This window comes from Sturnira hondurensis, unplaced genomic scaffold, assembly GCF_014824575.4.
Source record: "Sturnira hondurensis isolate 20B ecotype Veracruz unplaced genomic scaffold, ASM1482457v3 Scaffold0020787, whole genome shotgun sequence".
NCBI classification, from domain to species: domain Eukaryota; kingdom Metazoa; phylum Chordata; class Mammalia; order Chiroptera; family Phyllostomidae; genus Sturnira; species Sturnira hondurensis.
Genome location: NW_028093418.1, coordinates 4,170,951 through 4,190,090, shown reverse-complemented (window position 1 = coordinate 4,190,090; position 19,140 = coordinate 4,170,951). Strand labels below are relative to the sequence as shown.

General features: G+C 54.2%; 1 protein-coding gene across 2 annotated transcripts in view; it reads right to left on the bottom strand.

Moving 5' to 3' along the window:
* LARS2 (leucyl-tRNA synthetase 2, mitochondrial) overlaps positions 1 to 19,140 on the bottom strand; it is a 117,996-nt gene that overhangs the window by 8,782 nt on the left and 90,074 nt on the right. For both annotated transcript variants that reach the window (XM_037030392.1, XM_037030393.1), the window contains 5 exons: positions 10,578 to 10,678; positions 8,305 to 8,487; positions 6,417 to 6,586; positions 4,766 to 4,843; positions 2,051 to 2,162 (listed from right to left, as the gene is read on the bottom strand). In XM_037030392.1, the coding sequence (XP_036886287.1) occupies positions 2,051 to 2,162; positions 4,766 to 4,843; positions 6,417 to 6,586; positions 8,305 to 8,487; positions 10,578 to 10,678 (644 nt within the window). The remainder of the gene's footprint in view (positions 1 to 2,050; positions 2,163 to 4,765; positions 4,844 to 6,416; positions 6,587 to 8,304; positions 8,488 to 10,577; positions 10,679 to 19,140) is intronic.

The window sequence follows — 19,140 nt, the reverse complement described above, 5'->3', positions numbered from 1 at the left end:
ACAGCGGACTTGGGGACGCTGTGGCAGCTGGCCCCACTGTGCCTTGTCCAGCCCTGGCAATCCCAAGGAAATGGACAGAGGGTCAAGCCATTGTGCTTCAGCCTTTGCCCACAGAAGCCCATGGACTCCCCTGGGAATAAACCTGGCTTATTCCCACAAGTGTGCTCCTGGTGGCCTGTGGCTGGAGGACGCCCACACAACTGCAGGCTCGTCAGTGTCAGCGGAGACCCTCCAGGCCTTGGACCGAGACCGCTGACCTCGAAGCAGTGCACACATCTGAGACCCCTGGCACCCCTACCTGCCTGAGGGGCTGCCCACCCTGACTGGGGACGAAGGGCACACGGAACTGGGCTCCAGGCTTCGGTGGAAAACTTTCAGCGTTGTGCTCATTCTGTTTCCTTAGGAACAGGTTGCTCTTGGGCTTCGTTATTTTTTTTTTTAATCAGAGTTGTATTTTCCTTTGGTGAAGCCATTTCCAGGCGTCTCACAGCTGCTCCGTTAATGTCTCATCTGTTTGTCTGTCTGTCTAGTATCTTGAATGCTGCTTCAATTGGCTTTGCTCAGCTTCACTCTTAGACCCCGTGAGGCCTCATGAAGTCCCTGTCACCGCCTCCCCAACTCCCTCTCCTAAATAAATCACTACCACAGAATGCATCAAAGCACCACCCGCCCAGCAGTGGCTTTCCTGTCACTTGGAGCCACCAGGACAGCACACACTTCACCACTTCCTTCTTGTGGTTCCACGTCTTTTCAGCTCACCTTGGTCTCTGAAAGGCTGAGCAGGGACTTCCACTCAATGACGTGTTTTGCAGAGTGTATGGCCAAAGCACCTATTTCAGGAACTGATGAGTTTCATGTGACATCTCACGGCTTCTGGCCAACACGTTTGGGAAGCGTTGCTGTGAGTTTTGCTGCTTCTCAGAGGCCCGGAGAAAAGCAGTGTGTCTCCCACGAGCCCTTTTATTAAATGTCCAGGAGGCACAGGCGGCCGCCCAGTGCCAGGTCTGGGGGCCGAGCCCAGCAGTGCCGCCCACACAGCGCCTGCGCACTTCACTTCCACTGGGCCTCCGCGTGGCCAGGATCGGACTCTGCGGTGCTGCAGAGACCCCCGCCAGCACCGCCCTCGCTCTCCCAGAAGGACTGTGGCTGATTCGGCAAAACGCTTTAACGGCACATGAATTCTGTTCTTTGTCTTCCAACCAAGAAAGAGACTACAAACCTCGCAGCATTTAAAAAAGTAGTTCCATGTTAAAATCACAAAAAATGGAAGTGAGAAAAAGAAAACAACAAGCTATTAAAGAAGGTGGCTTAGAGTAAAGAATGTTCACATTATTTCTTAAAGGAAGACGCGGAGTCTAGACGGCCTTTCGGAATGACCAGTGCCCCCTGTAAAACGTCCTCGAGGGGTTGTCCCGAGACCAAGGAGCTCGGACCAGTCCTGCTGTGGGTTTTCCAGGGGCAGCCAATGTTGGGCCGAGGACCCCGTCCCCCACCTGCCCGAGCATCAGGCTCCCCCAGGAGTGGGTGGGAAACACAGCTCCTCCAGCCAGCCCCAGGGCTCCGAGGGGGTGCGAGGGGCGTCCACACCGAGCCCACCAGAGCCTCAGGCGCCTGCTGCAGGGCCCGGTTGACGAATCGCAGTTTGGGGGAGAGGCCCAACTCATGGCCTCAGCGAGAGAATCGGAGACCTGCAGAGCACTTCCGGGGGCCTTTTCTCCGTCCATACGGTGGGACTAAAGGTGAGCTTTCATCTCAACCATGTGGCACGGGGTCATGATACGAGACTGCCAGGACTGGAGCGTGAGAAAGGATGTCCTGCAGTGACATCAGTATCTGCATCGGTCTGGGCACATTGTTCCGAAGCGGGAAGGGCCGTTCCCTTTGGCAGCGGTGACCACGGAAAGTACCACTGCTCAGAGCACAAGACGAGGACAGTGCTGAGCACTGGAGCCCCTGGCTGAGGACACCCGAGCCCCATGTAGCATTCAGCAAGAGGCCTGGGCACAGTCTGGGGAAAAGTAACTGGTCCGGCAAGGACGCGCCCACCTACCTGCCCAGAGCTCAGAGGTGATGTGAGGGGCCATCGGAGCAGCCATCACCAGCAGGGCGCCCAGAGCGTCCTCAAACTCGGGGCTGTGGAGGACAAGCCCCTGCGAAGCTTGCTGAGGAGGGAAAGCACAGCGTGAAGACCGGGGCTCACAGGAGGAGTGTGGGCAGGCTCAGCTGCGGGCATGTCTCGAGTCCGGAGACGCCACGGCCGGAAGAAACCCTCTGGACAGAGGAGTCTCTCCATGAATGACAGTACTAACAACGGCCTGAGCAGCAGCAACAAGCACATCACCGTTAACTGAACATCTGCTATGCCCTCAGCCTGACACTAACTCATTTGGCTCCCCAGCTACCCCTTGAGGGCGGCATTCTTGCCGGAGGGACTGAGGAGGCAGCTAAGGATGACAGGCAGGGTAACCTGGCCCCGGGTGAATGGTTACCCAAGTACCGAGTCTAGGTTAGAATCTGAGGTGCTCTTCCTTCAGCGTGAAACTCTGAACCCCTCGCTGGGCCTCCTGGGTGCCCAGGACCAGTGAGAAGTGCTGGACAGAGACAGGCTCTGCAGGGGGAAACCTCCACGGTGGAGGTCCTCCAGCCCCCACCCCTCCGAGCCCCCATTCTCTTCCTGTAAACACACTGCCTGTCTGAGGTGTGGCTCACCAGCTCCATCGTCCCGGTTTGATTTGTGACGTGCCTATTGGCTGCCGGGCTTTACGGTTCCGGTACCCGGAATATCGGTATTACGTCCGACAGGGTAAATGTCTCTGCCCTCTGGGGGCTCACGGTCATTAGGGGAACCAATGCAGGAATCAAGGATGTCACAGGGCTTGACAGGTGGGAGGAGGGGCGGCCAGCACACCTGGGCGTGAGCTGGGGTGTGTGGTCCACCAGCAGCCTGGACGGGAGACGGGCTGTCCCCAGGCAGCTGCAGGGAGAATGCCTCACCGTGGCCCTGAGCTGGTCATGGTGAAAACTAGCCCCATGTGGGTGTGCTTAGTACGTGCTCCTTACACTGTGTGACAAAATTAGTTTGTTTCATTTTATATGCTTGTTACAGTTTTTTAACTGTCAGGGCCCACAGGATGTATTTTTGGGGACTAGAGAGACCACAAATATTATACATGGTCTGTTTAGTCATGCACTGATACACGTGTGAAATAACAGGAAAATATGTATTGCTCTCTGCCCCTGGTTCCCAGCACGGAGCTCCCAAACCCCTTGGGGTTTCCTGGGAGACAGGAGAGTCTTTTGTTCTAACTGGGAGACGCTGGGTGGGCTCCTGAATCGCGCCTGGGTGGGGGGCGGCCACCGGAAAGGCCAAGCCGTGAGGATCAGAAGTGTGGGACTTTCAGCTCCATCCCCCATTCTCTGGAGAGGAGCGAGGGCCTGGACCTGCAGTGGGTAACCGGTCAGGGCTCCTGTGACCCCCGCACAGCACAGGCCGGGAGAGGGCCACGTGCAGGGGAATGCGGGCTTCCCGTCCCAGCGTGAGCTCCGACAAACTGTCTGAGCGCCGGATGCACCTCCGTGGGGAAGGGCGCACAGAGCGTCTGCGAGAAGGGCCGGGGCAGAACGAGCCATCTGGGAGTAAACATTCTGATTTAATTTTTCTATACGATTTGCTCCCTTTTCCTGATTAGAAAAACAGCACACTCAGCTCAGGAAATTGGGGAAATGCAAAACCGCTCACAATTGTTCCACCCAGGAAAAAAAACCCAGTGTATTTTCTGCCGGTCTCCAAAAACGCACACCTGTGCGGACACCCACACCCACGCACACAATGCTTCACAACTGGGTTCCACTGGGGGGACACTTTGGTGCTGCACGTGTGTGGTCTGTGCCACGATGCAGGCGTGGTGGCACGCTTCCCCCTCACCGACAGGACGTGAGTCCTTTTACCACCTGCCCCCTGGAGGACACCTGGGTTCCCAGTCTCTGTGACCATAAGTCACCTGCCAAAGGACACCCTGGGTCACAGGACTATTCAGGGCCCCAGGGCTACCAGCCTCATGGCTGGTAGTTGCCGGCGCAATTCCCAGTCAGGGCACATGCCTGGGGCCAGGTCCCCTGTGGGGGAGGGGCACATGAGAAGCAACCACACACTGATAGTTTTTTCTCTCTCTCTCCCTCCCGCCCTTCCCCTCTCTAAAAATAAATAAATAAAATCTTAAAAGAAAAAAGATAACAGAGACACATGGAGAAGGTGACACCATGGTCCTGCTCTCCGTCCCCCGGCCTGAGACCCGGCCGGCCACCTCGCCCCGTGGCAGAAGCCCCCTCCCTCCTCTGCCACCAGTGAGTGAGGACAGATGGGCCACTCACCAGAAGGGCACTGCTGAGCCCCATCAGGTGGGAAACCGCCGAGTTCAGTGAGAAGTCCTCGGTGAAGTGGGCAGTCACCTGTGGGCAAAAGGCGAATGAATTATTACGAAAACTCCTTTAAAAATCCACAGAATTATTCAAAACAGTGAAATTAAGTGGATGTGATCACAGTATTTACCAATGTATTTCACTATCTCAAACAATCACTATGTGTCATCAGCACGAAGTCACATCGGTGCTGTTCCCTGACTCAGAAGCGTCCTCTTCCCCCAGAGNTGACACCATGGTCCTGCTCTCTGTCCCCCGGCCTGAGACCCGGCAGGCCACCTCGCCCCGTGGCAGAAGCCCCCTCCCTCCTCTGCCGCCAGCGAGTGAGGACAGATGGGCCACTCACCAGAAGGGCACTGCTGAGCCCCATCAGGTGGGAAACCGCCGAGTTCAGTGAGAAGTCCTCGGTGAAGTGGGCGGTCACCTGTGGGCAAAAGGCGAATTATTATGAAAACTCCTTTAAAAATCCACAGAATTATTCAAAACAGTGAAATTAAGTGGATGTGATCACAGTATTTACCAATGTATTTCACTATCTCAAACAATCACTATGTGTCATCAGCACGAAGTCACATCGGTGCTGTTCCCTGACTCAGAAGCGTCCTCGTCCCCCAGAGCCCGGACAGGGCCAGGACAGGGCCAGCGCTCGCTCACGGTCCGTCCTCAGGAAACCACTGTGGGGGCAGCACCCCGAGGAGCGAGCGCCAGCACCAGAGTAAACAGGAGATGGGGTGAAGGAGGTCACTTCTCCTCGGTCACGAAGCTGCAGTTCGCTGGGCAGACCGCTGGTGTGAGGGACAAACCCCACGCTTCCCAGCACGAAGTCGGCACAAGACTGCCGATGCGACCTGCCAGCCTGTTCCCGTCTGCGTGCCTTTCTGCGTGACCTCGGGCAGGGACACAGACACACAACACATCTTTAAGATGCCGGGAGTCCCCGAGTCGCTGAGACAACCCAGTGCTGTTATCTGACAGAACAGAAGAGCCGGCCAAACCCAGGGAGAAACCACGTGCCAGGAAAACGGCCACTCGGTCGCGGCTCAGATCACGGGTCCCCACCCAGTGTGCTCTGTTTCCCACGCCAGCGCACTGAGGGCGAAAGTGTCACCTACGGGACAGCTGGAGAAGTGTCACCAAAGGAGACCGTGCTGTACCCAGGGCCAACTGGGCCCTGCAGACCGGAGACAACAAGCCCTGCTCCTTACATGTTGTCCCTTACCAGAGTCCAGATAAGTGATCTGGGCTGACAGCGTATGTTTGAACCAGCACGTTTAGGGAAAAAAAAAAAATCCAACCAGAGGAGCGTGTAGAATGTCTGGTCCCCATTACAAATGGCTGCAGATTCCCTAAATCTGCCTTCTTTCAGAGACATGGGCATTTTCCACAAAATTCTTAAGAAGACAAATGTCATCGTTTTATAGCATTCACCTAGATTTAAAACAAATGTAAAGGGTTCTGTTATCACTGAGGAATCTTTCGAAATGGTTTGGACAGTAACATATTATTCTTTAAGAAGGTGACACAAACATGTCATTTATTTGCCCCCAATGGCTCTAATGGACACTATGTGACAAAGTCACTGAGTGGGCAAGTCCCCGCTAGGCTGAGCACCGGGGAATGGTGGACGCCTCTGCACCCCACGTCTGCCCCCTCTGTGAGATGGGGGTGTCAGAGAAGGGAGTCTCCCGTGCCCCTTTCAATCCTCAAGCTCTCTTTCTGTCGATGAGGGACACGCAGTGCGCCATCAGCGTGACCCTGCCTGTGTCCCTCTGCCCGCACACGTTCAGTGTGGGGGCCTGGCCAGCGGGCAGCTCCGAGGCCCAGGACGGACAAACGCGGGGCCTCAGGGAGCCATCTCTGAGAGCAAGTGTCTCTGAGAGAATGGCTGCCTGCTCCCGTAGCAAAGCAGTGGGACCGATTATTCAAGGCAAGTGGGGCCACACCAACGTCGCATGCCACTTACAGAAGCCACCCGTGTCCCCTGGAAAGTTTCTGACCTGAGAGATGACTGAGTTCTTGTACTCCCAGAGCTTCCGGGCCTCAGCTTTCTCCTCGTTGCTCAGCAGCTGTGGCCGGGGCACCTCCCCAGAAGCCCTGGCCTCAATGAATCGTGTCACCAGGGACCACAGACGCTGCTGCCATCGTAGCACACCGGGGAGCGCGTCGGCTGAGGTTGGGGTCAGGAAATGAGAGAGAGAGAGAGAGAGAGAGAGAGACACGTGGAAATGACCGACCGGGTTACACTGAAGCCGAGAAGAGCGTGTGTGAAGTGGAGACACACCTCCCTGTGCCCCAGTGGGTATATCCAAGGGCAGAGGGAGGGCCCTCCCTGGCTCCCAATGTCTGGCACTCCAACCAGCGTGGGGTCCGTCGGACCTCAGAGCCCAGGTATCCTGCGCACTGGGCGGCAGGGCTATGTAAAGTGCCACCACCCACGGACTGTCCCTGTCGCACGGCGAGCTCAGGAGATTGGGCCAGAATGGGCACCCACGTTGCCTCCTTGATAAAGAAAGCTAGCCGGGACGGAAGCTCACAGTGTGCTTGGGGACGCAGCTGACTCCTTGCACCTGGGCAGGTGACCCACGCGGCAGTGGTAGGCAAACCACGCTGGCAGCTGCCCCCTGGCCCGGTCAGACATGCATGTATCGCCCATTTCAGCTTAACAATAACCCACAACCTTCAGACCAACTTATCGCCCATTTCAAACACATTCATCAAATCAGGGTGCTAATCTGGTTTGTGGAGAAGTTGGCCCTGGGTCAACTGGCCCTCATCTCGTGGCCCTGGGTCCCAGGGTTAGCCAACCTCAGGCCAGTCCATTCTTTCACTGTTCAGCAACTGGACTAGGCGTTCTTCAGCCTGACGCACACAGGACTTTCAGGAAGGCTTGCTGGAAACAGCTTCCTGGAGGCTGCCCTGCAGGGAGGGGCAGGGTGGGACACAGACTGTCTGTCACCCCCAGGACTCTAATGCAGCCAGTTCTTGGCCTGGCCGCTGTGCCTGCTGCTCCGGCCCATTCTTCTCCCCAGAAACGAGACCTCAAACTAAACAGTCATCCTGGCACGTGCCTGCATTTTCCCGCCACGACACGCGGGGCAGGTGAATGGAGAGGGGGCAGTGAATGACCCCCGGACGGCTTATTCTAGCCAGATCACATGTTCTGTGTTACTGATGTGTCTATAATAGGTATATCGTGTAATATGCATGTTAAATAGACAAACACACCTGTTAAACAAACATGTAGTTGCATGTTAAATGCAACGCACTGAAGTACATAATGTGTATACAGATTAAGATAATAAATCCAAGATGACTTTACTTCCTGCTGTTTCAGAACTAAATGACTTTGGAGACAACTGTCCCGAGGGCCTCTGGAGGCGGCTGGGGTGCTGAGCGGTCGGTCACGGGCACCATCCGGGCCAGGTCCCCGGTGGGGCTTTCTGGATGGCTGAGGCCCACTGATGCTGTTCTTGAGAAAACTTTCAGGGCAGACCAAGAGGGGACTGGCCTCTGGGAACTGCAGTGGGCCGAGGGGCAGCAGGGAAGCCATCTGGCTCCGAAGACATGTCCTCAAGGTGGGCGCTCGTGGAAGTGGCATCGGAACTGCACGGGCTTGTGGGAGGCGGGCCCCTGGGTCAGGGGGAAGGACTGGAAATCCAGGATGCGGCGAGCTCCCCCCAGGATCGGGGGCTCCGTCACTGGGGACAGCGGGCTACGAATGGCTCCGTCCTGGGCTTAGAAGGGGACACCCTGCTGCTTGCTTCACAGAACCATCTCTCGAATTCTCTACCACCACCTTTAGCAAAGGCCTCTGCTTCCCAGAATGCCTTTGGTGCCCGAGGCGGACCACAAGGCAGGAGGATCGGGAAGAGGCAGGCGACTTACTCTTCAGGTCCCACAGGATGTCCTTCTCCGGGGGGGCGGCAAACAGGAGGTAGAGGCGGACCGTGTCGATGCCATACTGCTCAACCACCTCCTCGGGGTCCACCCCATTGTGCTTGGACTTGCTCATCTTCTCCCACGTCACCGCCAGCTCCTCTCTCGTCTCTGTGTGGACAGGAACGGGACCTGGACACAAAAATGATGCATCGGTGCATCGGCTAGTCTGAACTGGCTCTGCAGAAACGCACTCAACGGGGAGCAGTGGGTAAGCCGTCACAAGTGCCTGCATGGAGAACACCGCTAATTCACAGAACACGCCTCTCTCCCCCCCTCCTCATCACATTGTAAGAAAGGTTTTATATAAACGAGGCCCATCTCCCACTACAATCTGCCTTTCATGGGTGTACAGTAGGTATAATCGCCTCTGACAGTTCTTCCTCCACCACAAAGACGGAGCACTTTCCCCCTGTATAGCAGTAAATTAGTTACAGACACAAATAAAAAACAAGAAAGGATAGGAAGGACTCATACACGTGGCTGTCTTCTCTGTGAGGTCGGGTCGCCTTTGAGAGCTGGCAGCTGAGCAGTGAGGGCCTCAGAGCAGCAAAGCCCCCTGCAAGGCCCCCTGACCTGCAGGACACCCTCGGTGTCCACGTCTTAGTTACCAGCACACAGCTGTCTACCATCATGGACCACATGACTGTGGCATCCCCGTGTGGTGCCGGCCTGCCACGCTCCGTTCTTGGAAGTGTCTCCTCCCCACCCTGACCCACACCCCGGGGTCCAGACGGTGCCGGGAGGAGGCCACCGATGGCCACGTCTGGATGAGGTGACCTTGTTGCCCAGCCCCAGTGGCTGGGACCAGGAAGGGCATCTGACAGGGCTGAGCCTCTTTCCCAGGAACGGGAACTGAGAGACAGAAGCTCCGTTTGATGTTGGCAGCACTAGAACCATAGAGACCTCGAGCGAGGGGGCAAGACTCGGCGTGGCGGCTCCCAAGGTCACTGTATAAACTAGAGTCAGGGAGAGCAGAACCCACGCCTGGAACACAGGGCAGAAGAGCAGAGAGGAGCAGGAAGAGGAGCCAGGGCTCGAGACAGCGGGAGAAGTGGTCTGGTGACTTCCTGAACGCGGTGGGGCCGGCTGCGCTTCCTGCAGCTGCCTTTGGGTGTGTGTCCTGGTGCTTGGCCCACCGCTGGGTGGCTTGCCGTCCCTGCCAGGCAGCACCCAAACCCCCATGGGACCAAGGTGTCCTGGGGCCGAGGGTCACCTGTATGGCTTCGTTGTGCAAAACAAGAAAAAGGCATCTTTGGGGCAGAAATTTGAGAAGTTAGAAGAAGGTGCCCTCCCCTGACAGACGTGGCCCTGAGGTGTGTGGCGTGGTACGTGGCTGAGGCCAGGCCCCGCCGGGCACCTTGGCTGGGCGCCTACGCACAGTACGCGAACATACGTGCCCCTGGATTTGGCTCCTGTCCCCTCTGGTCCGTGTGGGAGGAACTCGGCCAGTTTCTGCTTTTCCAGCCTCTTTTTCTCCCACAGTGACCGCCCCTAACTGGACACATTACTGCTTTAATTAGGGAACTCGCCGACTGCCTCCTCCTGAACCTTCTCTCTAGTGTTCGGTGTGGGAGGCTGATGACCATTTTAGGGGTGTCGGGTGTACCCAACCTCATCCATTATGTTCTGGTTTTCTAAAAAATTCCATGGCCAGAGTGCTAGGGGTTTCTCACAGCTGCCTCTATGAACACCCCCTCCCCATTTCGGAACATGCCATTTCCTTTGTTTATAGGCTGGGTGCACGGGATACATCCTCCTCACAACAAAGAGCGAAAACCAGGGGAGGGAGGAAGTCCAGGGGACCAGGGAGAGGCACCGTAGCAGGGAAGTGCTGGGTGGGGCAGCTCCAGGCACTGGGGGAGCAGGAGACAGGTGCCCCTCAACCCCGTGGGCTCTCAAATGCACCTGTAGGTCACGTGGGAAGAAACGCTGAAGGCACCCCAGTCCTGGAAGAGCATCTCTTGGGCCCGGGGGCTCTGTCCCTGAGAGGGGCTGCCAAACATGGGCCAGAAGATAGGAGGTGATGCCCAGGCTGGCTCTGCGTTCCAGACAGCCAGCCCGGCCCAGCCTGCAGAGGGCGCCAGCCCAGAGCAAGCTGAGGCTCTGAGAGCAGGAGGCCAACGGGCTTCCCCAGCCAGCCAAGGCCTCTGTCAACGGCTCTCAGGCCTGGTCTTGGTTCTTCGCACCTACCTGCACGGGGCCGAATGGGCCACTCTTACCTGTGAGGTCTACGTCTTCTTTCTGTAGGTATTGACCAGAGGGTAGGCGGAATGTCTGCCCCTTGATGAGGCCTTGGGTCAGCAGCTTATGAAAAGGCTCTCTGAGAAAAGATAACAGGAGAAGAAAACTGGTGGGGTAGGAATTCCAAGCATCCAGAAAACAGCAATAAAAACCCTACCAGCTGCTGGGCAGCTGAAAACAGGTTCTCCCGGAAAATAGGCAGGCCGAGCAATGATGCTTGTAAATGCCCTGGAACAAATGGCTCCTTATAAGCAGCGGTGAGAAAACGGAGTCAGAACAGCAGGTACCGACTTCGTTCCCCAAGGCGAGGCAGGAAGCGCCTGAAGGTTTGGAAGGCCTGGGCGGAGTCTCAGCTTCGCAAGGAATTCTGAGAGCTAAGGCGACTCCCTTCCTTGTTCTTAGTAGCAGTTTGCTTATCTGTAAGCGGATAAGCAAGCTGGGATCATTCTTCAGACTTTTTAAAAAGATTTTATTCATTTATCTTTAGAGGGGAAGGGAAGGAGAGAGGGAGAGAAATATCAATGTATGGTTGCCTCTTGTGAGTCCCCTGCTGGGAACTGGCCTGCAACCCAGGCATGTGCCCTGACTGGGAATCGAACCGTGATCCTCTGGTTCGCAGGCCCGCACTCAATCCACTGAGCTACACCAGCCAGGGCTCTTTAGACATTTTTAAATCATACAAATTACACACGATCGTAGCCTTTCTGTTCATGAAACATTACACCCTCCTTCTAGGCCTGCTCCCCTCAAAGGGGGGCAGTTATTCTTAAGAGTTTGGTGAATATCCTGCAAAAGTCTGGAGGCTTCTTCAGCACCTTTTCCATATGAGCCTGTATATATGTAGAGATGGTTGTAGAGATTTTGGGGGGGATTTAAGTCAATGGGATCACGATGTATGTTATTTTGTGGTGTTTTACTTAACAGTATGAAGGGTTTTTTTTTTTTACACAACAGTATAATTTACTTATGGTGGTACCCGTTTTTAGAAAAGAGTTTTATTCACACCCTCACTGGCTGAATTGTAAAATACAAACATGTTCTCTAACAAGGACAAGTCAAGATTGACCCTCCTACGGAATTGCTTTACTTCAGATGGAAAGTGCTCTATGCTGGAGAGTCTGCCTGATTCAGCCTCGAGGCAGGTGAGCAAGAGCTATTCTGGTCTCAAGGTGTGACACGTGGAGGCATCGGTCACTAACACGGGTCCACCTCTCATTCATGAAGACACACGCAGGGGACCGTGTGACGTTCTCCACGCACATCACCGGCGGCCTGACACCCCTTCCGGTGTGCAGACCTGGAGGGGCTTCGAGGTCACTTACAGAGGTCCCAAAACCACTAGCTTCCCCGAGGCCAAAGGGACCACAGACGTGCTGTAGTGACACAGGTAGTGGGTGACGCTGCTCATTCACAGGCTCTCATTTGGCACAGGCCCTCTGATGAGCTGTTACTGAGGGCTCTGGACAGGCTGTGTGGACAGAGACGACAAGGAAACTTTCTTGTGGGTTTGGGGGCGGGGTGTGACGGCGGGTGGAGTGGAACAAAGATTGAGCAGGAAAGAGGCGAGGGTCAACAAGGAAACGGGCCCCTGGCCTTCGTGTTTTAAAATCCGGTTGTGAGCGCGTGCTGCGTGTGCGTGCTGCTGCCTAATGCCCACGAAAGAGACTGCAGCCCACCCCCGCCCCGGGAGCTGGGGGCAGGGAGGAGGCACTGGCTGCTGTCTTAGGCTCTAGGTTCCTGTGCCACTTTTGAAGGTCGTTCCTCTCGGCCCTCACTGCGAGTCCACGGCTCTGGTCACTCTTAAGAGAAGTTTTTTAAAAAAGATGTCTTTGGGATGGAAGGAGGGAGGGAATCATCTAGTTCCCAAAGATACACCAAAATCAGCGGTTTTTAGTCCTCAGGAAGGGTGGGCAGAGACACAGGAACCCTGTGCTCCGGTCTTGTTTCTCAAGTGGCACAACGCCGCCACCTCCCGGGAACAGACGGAACTGCAGCCTGCCAGCGTCCGAGCCCAGCTCTGGCTGGGCTGCCTAAGGCTGCGTGCTCCTTAACTTTTAAATGAAGTGCAGCACACACACGGAAAATTGTATCAACCCCAGGGATAAAACATGATGGGTTTTCACAACATAAACACACTGGCGTAACCAGCACCCGGCCAATGACCAGAATGTGACTAAACTCTTGGAGGCCCCCACACCACATGTGGCACTAGCCTGGCTGCTGACACCAGAACCACTTTAGAACCTGCTTCAGAACCACCTCTGACCCTCTGGGAGTGAGGCACCCCAGGGGCGGGTCCACACTGGAGGCTGTTCCCAGAACAGGCAGGCGTCTCTCAGAGGGCCATGCACCTGTTTCTGAAACACAACAACCCAGCTGCTAGCCAAAGCCAGCCGGGCCCTCGTCTCCCGGGGCTGCGGTCCCGCCTGCAGGGCTGCCTGGACAGTGTCACCCACAGCAGGGACAGCGGGACTGCCCAGGTGCCCCGGCCTCCCACCTCTGGGACATCACAGGTCCTGCCTGGCAGCTCTTCCTGGCTGAGTCAGACGGAGCCTCGAATTCTTCTAGTATCACACTCTCAGGAAGCATACCCACCCTGTGAAACGTATCATTAAAAAAAAAAATTCAAGAGGAGTTACTGAGCGCCTACTCTGTGTCTGGGCTGAGCCAGGCCCGGGGATGTCCTGGTGGGCAGAGCACACTCCGCCCTGGGGGAGCTGGCCTGTCAGCTCTCACTGGACCAGACCAACGCCCACATCCTCAGAGCCGAGAGGGAGGAAAGGAGAGTCTGGAAAGGAGAGGGAGGAAAGAAGAAAAATCTAGTCACGTCTGAAGATCAACTCCTTCCCAATCAATGCCCATGACTCAGCTTGGCCACCAGGGACCTCCCCTCACTCCTGGTCACACTCTCTGCTCTTTCCGAGTGTTGCCCGTATGTGCTTCCAGGTCCTCACTCACGCTGCTCCCTCAAATGCTTCCAAAACGAGGCCTTCCTGGCTTGACTCGAATGCCACCTCCCCGGGAAGGCGTCTCCGACCCTCCTGCCCACGACTGAGTCACTCCTTCCGGTGTGTCCCCTGTGTGTGCATCCCTACAGACACGAAGTGCCACTGTGCGTTCAGGCGAGTTGCTTCCCTGGCTGTCTTCCTCCTGTGAGGGAGGAGTAAGAGGAGGAGCATCCTTGAAGACCCCTCCGGGGGCCGGGTTCACAGTGGACCCTCAATAAATGCTAATTGGCTTGAACAAAATGAAGCTTATTCTCATGAACAAATAAATAAACCTGGTGCTGAGCAGAGGTGGGGACAATGTGGAGGGGACAAAGGACAAAGGGAGAAAGAGGTGAATGACGGGCAGACGCCGGCTGGAACAGGAGTTGGGACCATGAGCTTTTGCAGGGAGAGATGCTCTCAAAGGTCTCCAACTCGTCCACTTCAGGCTCACAGGAGGAGCAGCAGGAACGAGGGAACAAGAGCAAGGAACAAGCCCAGGATTTCACAGCAGGGACAGGGGGGCGGGGGATAGGGGGGTTTCCAGCGCCTGGAATCCTGCTCATTCCCCAGTGATCCCCACCTCCCCTCTTCAGGGCCCCAGGGGGTGCTCCCCGGGGCAGTGTGGATCTGGCTCTCATCTTCTTGGCTGAAGCCAGCCACATCCCCCACACCCCCATGTACAGTTTAGCTCTAAACAAGTCACACATGTTTGTTTATTCAACACATATCTGAACAACTGGGTGCAGAGCACCCTGCTATTCATCAGAGAGCTCATGGGAAATGGGCAACCTAAGATGTGTTCACAAATAATCGTCAACACCTCACAGAGGCACCAAGTGTGATTCAGAGGACATGGTGCATGGGAGTGAGGGTCAAGGGGACATCAAGGGCCCCGCTAGACTCAGAACCCAATGCTACTGCAGAGGTCACACCACATTGCCAAGTTCATTACCAAGATACACGACTGGTATAACCTATTTCCCATTTGATTATTCATTCACTCATTGAACAAATGATACCTGGGAAACTCATAAAAGCAACTGGGTTATTCATTCATCCCAGGGATTGTGTATAGCAGGGGGCTTTAAAACAAAGTGACAGCCTGCAAGTCTCAATGGTCAACACACCCCTCTGACTCGAGGGCCATCCTGAGTGGGGGTGTCATGAGGGCACCTGCCTTGAGGATGGCCCTAGATGGCGTCATTTTGTGAAGAGACACCTGTGCTTTCTCCTGGCCCCTTTAATGCCAGCACCGGAGGCGGGTCACGCCACCCGCACTACAGGCAAGCAGAGTGGTACATCTTCAGAGTTTCCTCGATCCTTTGGACTGTGCTAATTCAGCAATTCTAATTCACACCTGCTGGTCAGGGAGGGCCACCTTTGTCCCACTAGGAAAGAAAAGAAGGGAGAGACGGATGGAGGGAGGAAGGGGAGGAAGAAACTGAGAGGGAGGGTGGGCGTTGGGGGTCGCTAACAGCATTAAACAAGGAATTCCAGAACACAGACCAATAGGCTACTGTAAGCACCTTTATAGAAAGCACTGCGTACAAGGAACATACTAACCAAGAGGCAGCTACAAGAATCTTAGGACTCATCAGAGGCCTAACCGGTCACTGGGGACGACACTCGCCTACTCGTGAAGCCCTGAGAGCCCACTGCCCACTCTCCCAACCTGGTCAGGCAGCTACTGTATAGATCTGGAGAAAATGAGGCAGGAAGCCTTAGGTCTCTGAAGACAGTTGCTAGCTTGGACTCCAGACTACGCACACCTCCTCCTCTTCCTCACACTGTGTCCAGGACCATCACATTCACATCATTAGCCAGTTTCGAAGTATTAAGCCACAGCTTATTCTTAAAATACCACTGTTCCCATTTCCTAGCAGCCGGCCCATAGCACAGAAGGAGACCTTATTAGTACAGTGAGACCCAAGCAAAGCTTCTCATCTGTTCCCTTCCTGTCCCTTCTCCCAGTGGCTCCGTTTCCGGCGGGATCAGAGGACCAGGGCCCGCTGAGCCCTCCGGGGTCGGCAGACGGCTGCGGACAGTGCAGTGCTGCCTCGGGCTGCTGCTCTTTGCTGACTGTGAACTGCTGGGAGAATTGCAGTGCAGGGGGTTCAGTGTCTCCCTGAGTCGTACGAAAGAGCAACCACAAACCCCCACAAGGGTCCCATGTTTACAGCGTTTCTCGCAAAAGGAGAGAAAAGGCTTCCCTATCTCAGGTCAGCGGACACGAGCCATGACATGGCCCCCACGGCCACGTGCCCCCCTACAGCGGCCATCCCAGGCCCCATGGACTCAGTGCGGAGTGACGTCCAGCCAAGGTTGGCGCCCGTGACACACGCGAATCCACAGGGAGGCCCAGCGCCTTTTCCTGCTGCAAAACACGGGCTCTGGCAGACGGCCACCGGGTGAGGTGGGTAGGGTTCGTGAGTGTCTTGCACGAGACAGACAACAATTTGAACATTTCACCTAAAACGTCACACGGTGTGCTTCAGTGTGATATTGCTGTTACAGAATCACACACTTAGAATTTTGTGATAAAAGACTTTGTAATTAAAAAGGGCAGTATCTGTGCCAGACCGTGAAAATACTGTAAAGGACTAGGTTTTTTTCTGTTATAAAGTTATATAATCATTGAAAAAATCTAGAAATTATCAAAAGTACATTAAAAACTAATAAAACCACCAATAAGTTCAATAAGCTCACCACTTGGAGAAAACTCGGATTAATGTGCTAGCATATTTTTTTCCAGGCTTCTCTCTCGCACAGTGTATGTACACATAAAGATGGAGATAAACAGGGACTTCCGCCAAGATGGAGGCATAGGTGGAAACACTGTGCCTTCTCCCACAACCAAGTTTGAATGCAACAAAGGTTTGGAGAAATAGGACACACCAGGGACCAGAAAACGGAATTATACGGAAGTCCGACAACTACGAACCGTTCAACAGCACGGTAAGAGAGGCGGAGCCAGCAGCGGAGCTGGGTCGGGCAGGACAGATCCCCCGACCTAGGCGCACAGGCAGCCCGGAACCAGTCGGGGTGTGGGGCAGACTGACCAAGGTCGCAAATTCGCGCACAGTGAGACGGACCACACAGGCCCCAGGGGGCGAACCCAGTGGTGGAGGGCTGGCGGCGATGGCACACTCGCGTGCAGTGGAACGAAACGCGTGGGCCTGGTGACAGTGGTGGCTGCGGCGCCAAGGCCACGGCGGCAGGCGGCAGAGGGAAGCCATTGTCCCTCTTTGACCCTGCCCCCACATACAATGTCACAACCCAGCAACTTAGTTGCCCTGCTCTAGTGAACCCTTTAGGGCTCCGATCCTGCTATGGAACAGGCACGAACAGCCCAAAAGATGGCGCAAGAACTCAAAGTCCCAGAGCCAATAACTCTAAGCGACCAAGAGACTACCAGCCTCTCAGAAGCACAATTCAAGACACTATTTATCAGGATGCTCACAGAATTGGTAGATTATAGTCACAGATTAGAGGAACATATGAAAGCTAAACTAATTGAAATGAAGGGAGATGCACAGGAAACCAATAGCGATGGAAAGGAAACTGGGACTCAAATCAATGGAATGGACCAGAAGGAAGAACAAAACATCCCACCAGAAAGGAATGAAGAAATGAGAATTCAAAAAAATGAGGAGAGGCTTAGGAACCTCCAGGACATCTTTAAACGTTCCAACATCCGGATTATAGGGGTACCAGAAGGGGGAAAGAAACAGCCACGAGTGGAAAACGTATTTGAACAAATAATAAAGGAGAACTTCCCCAGTCTGGCAAAGGAAATAGACTTCCAGGAAATCCAGGAAGCTCAGAGAGTGCCAAAGAAGTTGGACCCAAGAAGGAACACACCAAGGCACATCATAATTACATTAGCCAAGACCAAAATGAAGGAGAGAATCCTAGAAGCAGCAAGGGATAAGGGGACAGTCACCTACAAAGGAGTACCCATCAGACTGTCAGCGGATTTCTCAAAAGAGACCTTACAGGCAAGAAGGGGCTGGAAAGAAGTATTCCAAGTCATGAAATCCAAAGACCTACAGCCAAGATTGCTTTATCCAGCAAAACTTTCATTTAGAATGGAAGGACAGATAAAGTGCTTCTCAGATAAGGTCAAGTTCAAGGAGTTCATCATCACCAAGCCCTTATTATATGAAATGCTAAAGGGACTTATATAAGAAAAAGAAGATGAAAAATATGAACAGTGAAAGGACAGCAAACACACAGTTATTAACAACCACACCTAAAACAAAAGCAAACCAGGAGGACAGCTAGATCAGGAGTGGAACCACAGAAATGAAGAACACATAGAGGGTTAGCAACAGGGGAGTGGGAGGAGGAGAAGGGGGGAGAAGGCACAGAAAATAGCATAGATGGTAGGCAGAAAATGGATAGGGGGGAAGGCGAGAATAGTGGGGGAAATATAGAATCTAAAGAACTTGAGACACGTGGTTATAAACTAAGGGGGGGAGAATGGTGGGGGAGGGAGTGTGCGGGTGGAGGGGAATGAAGGGGGGGAATAGAACAACTGTAATGGTATAATCAATAAAATATATTTTTAAAAAAGTAAAATAAAATAAAAAAAAGATGGAGATAAACAAATTGTATCTGCAATTTTGTATCTTTCCCTTTTCACTTCTCATTGCTTCGGACGCCCTTTTCCCTGTCATTAAACACTCCCTGCAACACAATTTTAAGGAGTTGTACAAGAGCCCTCCATATAGGTGGGCTACATTTGATTTACTCTTTCTCAGCATTTTGGGGCATTTAGGTGACATCCAAAAATTTTAGCTTTTGAGATGATTCGTGAACACTTCGGTGGGTAAGTTTGCATTTCTGATCATTTCCATCAGACAGAGTTCTCCAAGTGTAGCCAGTGCGTCTGAAGCGCACCCGTGCCTGGGGCTCCCAATGACCTTCCCACTCGAGAGCGGCCCCTCCCAGCCCCTCTGCTCTACAGATAATAGCACCTCCCTCCTGTGACATTTGTAGTTCTTTGCCAGTGAGAGAAACATTTCACAGTGGGTTCTTGATCACCTGCGTGTATTGTTTTGCAAATTTCCTGCTGCCAGTAATTCTGGCTTAATCCTTAACTTGGTGTTTCAGATACCCAGGTAGGGCACCTGCGGTCCAGTGTATGGCCACACCCAACCCCGAGGCCAGCTTATCATGGAGGGGTAAAGGGACCTTCTGGACATTCCAGTGCAAACCCCAACGTGCAAATGTGCAGCTGGTGAAAGAAAGGGCCAGGACGATTTTGGAAAACCGAATTATTTGATCCACTTAAGCCTTTGTTGTTCATGTTTAATACCTGGGGAAATTCAACCAGAACTATGGAGGGAAAAGGGGGCCCGGAGGTGACTGAAATCCTCACTTCTGATGCCACTGAGAACCCAAGGGGTTAGGTTTCTTGTCCAGATGCTGATTAGTGGCCCCACTGAGCCTGGGGCCCAGGCCTCGGGCTCCCGGTCTGGAACTAAGCTTGAGACAGAGGCCAAGGGGCTGAGAAACGAATGAAAGGGGACCAGCTGTCATCTGAGAC